General features: G+C 41.7%; 1 protein-coding gene across 2 annotated transcripts in view; it reads right to left on the reverse strand.

Annotated features, from left to right (window-relative positions):
• The window catches only part of necab2 (N-terminal EF-hand calcium binding protein 2), a gene marked incomplete at its 5' end in the record, with an annotated part of 150,747 nt that overhangs the window by 94,511 nt on the left and 48,736 nt on the right, over positions 1-7,500 (reverse strand). For both annotated transcript variants that reach the window (XM_084059980.1, XM_084059979.1), the window contains 2 exons: positions 1,637-1,734; positions 2,527-2,552. In XM_084059980.1, coding sequence (XP_083916106.1) covers positions 1,637-1,734; positions 2,527-2,552 — 124 coding nt within the window. The remainder of the gene's footprint in view (positions 1-1,636; positions 1,735-2,526; positions 2,553-7,500) is intronic.

Below are 7,500 nucleotides of genomic sequence, written 5' to 3' on the forward strand. Positions count from 1 at the left end.
TGTGTGTAACTCAGATACTGTGTATCGCGTATGCGTGTGTGCGCAGGCGTGTGTGTGTATGTGAGTTTGTGCGTGCACGCACATTTGTGCACCTCCAAACGCCCCGCAGCTGAAAAAGAGATCTGGAACATAGAGATACTGTAGCGAGAAACAGAAGGACAACATAGTACCATGATGTGAGTGCACACACACACACACCTGAAAGGCATAACCAAGATATCGTTGCTGTCGGGCAGAAACCTTGTATCTCCATATTTCAATTATTATCATTTTTTTACGTAAACTAATGTCCTACTTCGTCATACAAGAATGTCGTACAAAAGTAGTGAAAATAAAGGTTTTGGACATACAAGGTTTCCACCCGACAGCAACAATATCAAACAGTATATGAGTGGGGAAAGGCACCAGCTGCTACATAAAAATCTAATGATATGGCGCCAGGGATCCACATGGGCTTCAGTGTGGATCTGGGACGTCCTCTGAGGTCAGTCATCTACTGTAGGACGTACTGTTCCTACTGTATGACGTAGGACTCCAAATTAGTGATTGGTCAGAAAAATCGATTAATCGTTCGGAGAAAGATTTTAATTCAAATTATTTGTATTTTTAATTTACTGCCATCCAAAGGCTGATCACAGTAACTACATTTTAGGTATGCCCACTTTGGATGTAATTATCTCCGCCAGGCCGGAACTCCCCGGGGGTGGAGATTAAGTTTTTGCTCCTGTCCGTGTGTGTGTGACTGTAGACACCACTGGACCATTGGCATGAAACTTTGCAACACACACTTCCAGTAGGCCACACCACCCCAGGAAGAACCTCCACCCCACGTTTTTTCAACTCAGCCTCTTGAGTCATGTGATCAAGATATAGCGGTCCGATTTGTCAGTCCATTATAAATTTGCGTACACAAATCTGCCTAGCACTGCATAGATTACATACATACAGTAAATATACAAACACACAAACACATATACAGTACAGTATATATACTGTACAGTACAGTGTGTGTGTTTGGGTGTGTTGAGTTTATCACCACATTATATAAAAATAATTAACAATACATAAGTTATTGTGCAAGAAAAGGTACACAGCAGAGAACAAATGTTTTCAGTTGAGAACATACTTGGCTCTAGGCAATAGGCAAAAGATATATTTTATGAATGGTGATATTTTTACAGGGCCCTATTTCCTGCAAAAAAAAATGGCTTATTGATAAGGCTTTGCACGTGGGGCATGACATTTTCCAATACTTTCAAGATTAAAAAAAAAAAATCAAAAATAACAGATGTACAAGCAGACGCACAGCGTGTCACTTCATGCCGCGCTGTGAGCTTGTACTGTATATCTGCTATTTTTGAATAGCCAACGTATAACAGGATAAAGTGCTTAACATAATTGTGATGCTGTATTACGTATTACTGTATAACACATTTCGCTGGGGACCCTCCGGAACTCCTCCAAGGACCCCTGGGGGTCACCGGACCCCACTTTGAGAACCACTGCCCTAAAACACCTGTGCTACCCCCGGCTTACATTGCATGTATGGTTTGGCTTATGCCTAATACTATTAGGCTTAAGGGAGAAGATAGGGCCCTGAGAGACACTAATGTTATCATACAGTACATACACTGACCTTCTTAGTGAAGTCCATGGCTTTGAGGATGGAGAGGTTGAGAGTCTCCAGCGAAGCCAGCACTCCCTCATAGTCTCCCATGTGCTTGGCAAAATAATCTACACACACACAGACACAGACACACACACACACACACACACACACACACACACACACACACACACACACACACACACACACACACACACACACACACACACACACACACACACACACACACACACACACACACACACACACGCGTTTGCGCACACATTACAAAGACGTATACAAGTTTCGGGAACAGGATATGAGCTGATTATTAGTGCTTAAGTGAGCAGCTGAGTCTGATTACAACGGAGTACAATCTATTTTACATCTTTCATGTTTTATTTTATTGATTTAAACTGTAATGAAGAGGTACTCAGAGTGTGTGTGTGTGTGTGTGTGCGTGTGCGTGTGCGTGTGCGTGTGCGTGTGCGTGTGTGTGTGTGTGTGTGTGTGTGTGTTACTATACTTTTGAGGACCAAATGTCCCCACAAGGATAGTACAATTTGAGGAACAGACATTGTGAGGACCATTTCCTGGTCCTCATAAGGAAAAAAGGTTTTATGGTTAAAATAGATTTTTAGAGTTAGGTTTACAATTAGAAAAACATTCAGATTGGGTTTAGGGTTCATTTCTTGGTTAGGTTTAAGGGTTAGTTAAAGTTATCCCGATTTTATACTTAGCAGTGTGTAGCGATGTCACACACCATACAATTGGCGATCTACAAGCTCACAATGTGTCGCTCGCGTCGCAACGGCATCCTACAATTTTGATGTCCTCACAAGTATTACAAACGTGTGTGTGTGTGTGTGTGTGTCTGTATGCGCACGTGCATGCATGTGCACTCGCACTTCATCACTTACCGCAGAGCTCCTTAGTGTCAACATTACTAGTACATCACAGCACAGGGGCAGCGGAAGGAGAGAATGGGGAAGGAACGGGGACCAGAGAAGAGAAGGAAGGTAGGAAAGGAGAGAAGGAAAGAGGGAGAAGAGAGGATGGAAAAGAGCAGGATCAGAAACAGAGGAACAGCTTTCGCATGCAGTCAGACACACGCGCACGCGCACACACACACATGCACAAGCACAAGCACGCGCACGCGCACGCACACGCGCGCACACACACACACACACACACACACACACACACACACACACACACACACACACACACACACACACACGCACACGGCAGGGGCTAACAAGACTGACAGGAATCAGGCTCGATCCTTGCAGTTCAGTGCATCAGGACTCTTTTGGCAGTGAATGTTTCACTGGCAGAAAGAACTACAGACCACAGACTCTGAGGTCTGTGAGGTCGCTCAACCAACTGTCAGGCACAGATGAAAAAGAGATGGAGCGAAGGAGGCCAAAAAACTAGCAAAGAAGGATCAATAAAAAAGAGAAGCTGCATAACTTGTGTATTACACAGGAAAATCCTCTGTATTAATGCAACTCTGTGTGCAAATGGAACCAAATGGACCCGCAACTCTCTGAGTTACGAATGAAGGAATTGAGACTGAGGATTTTATTATGTAACCCTGTGCAAGCACTCCCAATCAAGATTCCACTTGCAGTAAATGTTTTAAGCAGTTCGACAGATGGTGTGATTTCTTTGTAATGATAAACGCCTCAAACTGAACTGTGTAGCCTGCTCCCCCTTTATTATTTTCCACTAAACTCCCACCAAATGCACACATAAATCCTATTCTCTTACACATGCACTGGGTATGGAAGAGAGATTATTTTGTTGTTCCTCCAATTGTGTGGCTAAATCCTAAACATTGCTTAGGAAAATCGCTGGATGCCATGGGTCGGTAGGGGTGTAATGCTATAAGGGGTGCCTGATGACCTCTATGAAGGCAGTACACTTAAATCTTTTCATGATTTAAGGTGACCTCTGACCTGCCTCAGCATCATTTCTGGAAATAATTCACAGCTTAGACACTTGTTAGTCCAAATCTTTGGGTCTTCGAAAGATCCGAAAGATGTCCAAGGAACTCAAAACCAGGCTCATTCAACTCAAGATAAATAGGATTTACTGGACATCATTACTCATGTTAACGCCAAGCCCAACATGCTGGAGCTGTCAGGGTGACAACAAGGGTGCATTGGTCCATACTGTATGTTGTGGGGTTGCCCCAAAACACAAAAGTTTTGGTTGGAGATTCATGATTCATGAAAGTTGTTGTACACAATGTCCCTTTTCCCCCTAACCTATGTATCTTTGACGACCCCTGAGCCTTATTGTCTGACTTCGCATCATGGGACGCAAAATGTGTGCAGACAGTATTAATGCTAGGATGTGAACTTATTATTTTGGTATGGAAAGTCTCATCCTCCCCTGCTGTGTCTACTGTAGACTAGCTGGAATGGAAGACCTATCATTCAGACTAATGTATAAGGTAGAAGTTTATAATTTGACACAGGACTAGACTAGGGCCTGGTGCAGTGTAACTTTTCCCCCCCTTTTAGTAAATCTGGTTTATGCTGTATTGTATTGAACTAATTGGTTATTATTAGTCTTGTTTCATCATGATCAAAGCTGAATTAGATTGTGTTATAATTAGATTGCTGATTTATTTTTCGGTTCATTTTATTTGATGTTGTTATTTGGGGGGGGGGGAGGTGTCTCTTTGTTTTCATGTAGAAATATACATGTCAATATTGTTGGATGTTCTCAATTTACTCAACTCTAATATGTTATGAACATGAGTTTTATCTGAAAATGGAAAGAACACGTCAATCATGAAAAATAATAGACGCCGCAGAAAGAGAGAGGGGACGGAAGAGGCGAAAGGATAGGAAGACACAGATGATGGGATGAAGGACTGATGGATGGAGGGGTAATTGGGAGGAGAGGAGCACTCCATCTCTGCCACTTTCCTCCATCCCATAAAAGCTCTTGCTATAATGTCAGCTTTCATTCAATAACTGCAGCCACATAAAAAAATATTATAAATAATACAACTTTATAGCACTTTTCTAACAAGGTTACAACGTGTTTTAAACAGAATAAAAAGAACAGATACAGAACAGCAGATGAAAATGACAGGGATCATAACAACCTCTTCTTGACGTGATCTAACTGGAGTTGTCGTCGGTGCCAAAGCACAAATATTGGTAATGTGGTGGAAGCGGTGAATTTAAAGGAGAAACTACAGCAGGGTAAAAAAATGTCAAAAAAAGTCAATTTATGCTTTTGAGCTGACAACAAGCCACAAAATGTAAACAAAATGTAAACAAGGAAGTGAATGTCATTTTCCCAGAGGTATGTGACACCATCTGTGAAGGTGGTGTCACCACCACAGTATTTACATTACTTTTGTAGTGTGACATGTCGTTCGCCACTTGTCGCGCAAAGCATGAATTGGCCTTAAGACTGTCCTTATAGTCGACCGTGACAGAAGCAAGATAGCTGCAGCTAATAAAATGAATTGGTTTGTTAAATTTTGTGTGTCAATGTGTACTGACAATATGGTTGACAACTGTCTATGCTTGCACATTGGCACATCCATGGCTTTGGGCACACCTAAATCTAACACACCCATTATTAATTGTATTAGCTGCAGTTGCATTGCTTACAAGAATGTGCAGCTGCTTACTAGCCTGCCATGTTTTTAAACTGCTGTAGTTCTTAACTGGACCTGGAAGACAAACTTCAAAATCAGCTTAGCCTCTTTTTCCCTGTTACTTTTGGTCCTTTTTCTGAGCCTTTACTTGACAGGTATACAATATAGAGAGACAGGAAACCAGCAGGCCGGGAATCAAACCAGGGACTCGCTGTCAGGTATTAGAGCCCATGTGGTATGCACCCCTAACCATTCGGTTATCGGGTCACCCCGTTGCATGCCCCATTAAAACATGCTTGATAAATATATTTTACATTTGTTTTACAAACCCTTTTTTGTAGAGTAATGAATAATTATTCTCTTTTTATGCATTCATAACTTTAACCTCGATTATTCAGTATTTTTATTTTAATGAATATTTAATGCATAATCTATTTTTATGTCAACTCAGCTTGTGTTGAAACCCAGGCGCGTGCCCAGGTCTGCTCCTTCATGCATGAGACTCCAGTTTACACTGGAAGTGTTTTAAATATTAAAGTTTGAGCAAAAGTGCAGTGCAGGGAAGTACCACACAACAGGACAGTTGGGTTATACTGTGAGAGTTGTGTGAATTTTGCTGTTGCTAATATTTTCTCCATTTTTAGATTTTTCATTTACCATGAAGGCATGTGACAGAAAGAAAAAAATCTCAATGAATTCAAGGCCTTCAATAACCGTTTATTGCCTGTATTCAACTGTTTTAACAGATTTTTATCAACATATTGTCTTTCTTTATTGTTCTTATGTTATTTCTTAGCTTATGTCTAATCTTGGCATCATTGTTAATGAGGGTCTCCCCCAATGTGAGAATTTTCAATAAAGGTTGAACTAAATTGTGTTTGTATTCCTTTAACCGACCCAGCACTAGTACCCACATTCAAATGAGCTCCAAGTTACTTTTAGTTTTTTTGATGCTTTGTACTTTGACTTAAAGTAATACAATGCAGGTCCACAATAACGATTTTTAGCAGCCTCTGCTGGTCATTACCGTCACTGCAGGCCGTTCGTTTATTCCTCCGTTACCCAGAATTCCATTTGTTTTCACCGGGAGATGGAAGCGTTTCAAAAAGCGTTCTTGATCTGTGGATCGTTTCTCTTAACCCGTGGAGCTTTAGTTACCGTGAGCTGTGTTTTCTTTTTCTGTTGTTTTTCGATCTTCAAATCCTACAATATCTTAACACATCGGATGCCGAACACGGTCTGAACCGTGTTTTCACAGAGTAGCGCTTTGGTGCCGAACACGGTCTGAACCATGTTTGGTGATGTTTTTTTTTTTTTTTTTTTTTCACACGGGAGGGGCAGGAGCAGCTCTGGGATCACCCGTGGTGATTCTGAGAAGGATAGGCCAGATGAATCACCATGTCAAAAAACATGGCTCCCATCCGCTTCCGTTCTATCTCCTTCTCTAAAACCCCTATAACTCCGAAACTTTTTACGCTGGGGAAAACGACTCATTTTGTATGCACGATCGCTCCGCCATTGTTACTCGCGTGAGAGATGTTATCGTTCCAGGCGTTAGCCAGGACACAATCCGCCCAATAATGCGCGTGCATGTGTCCCGCGATGTCCCGCGAAACGGGTTAATCTGTCCCTCATTGGCCCTGTTTGGATCTGGTCACCCTAAGTATTACTTTAAGTAAGATTTTGTATGCAGGGCTTTTACTTGTAACAAAGTATTTTTACGTTGTGGTATTGATACTTGCGTACCAGCACTGAGACCTGGCACCTCGAGGTGAACTGTACTTAACTCTAATGAGAGGAAACTTTGGTGAGTCAAACTTTCAGACTGAATTCACTTCACGCAGGATTGATGGCGGCTGTTGAACACTCAGCTTAATCTAAGAAAGAAAAAAAAACTATTCTAATAATGGCTTGGCCAGGGTCTATGGCTTAATATAGTGAGCCAAATTCAATTTTCACTCATCCGTAAAGGTCAGCTTTCATTCTATTCTGTTTCATTCCATTTTAAGTCCAGCAGGATTCATAAGCTATGCAAATTATTAATGAGGCCATTCTGATGCATAAGAGCCAATGATCAGACACACCCCACTGTGTCTAAGCACTTTTCCTGATTACAGGTACGCTGTCGCTGAGGTGACTGGGTGACTTGGTACCATGTAATGGTATTACAAATGGTTCTGTTAATGATGGCCGATCAAAACAAAGAATGTGCCTGTCTGTCACAATGGGTTTTGTGTCCATTAGTGCCAGACAGAGCAGTGACAGA

This window comes from Gymnoscopelus microlampas (assembly GCF_963454915.1).
Source record: "Gymnoscopelus microlampas genome assembly, chromosome: 6".
In the NCBI taxonomy this organism is placed as follows: Eukaryota; Metazoa; Chordata; class Actinopteri; order Myctophiformes; family Myctophidae; genus Gymnoscopelus; species Gymnoscopelus microlampas.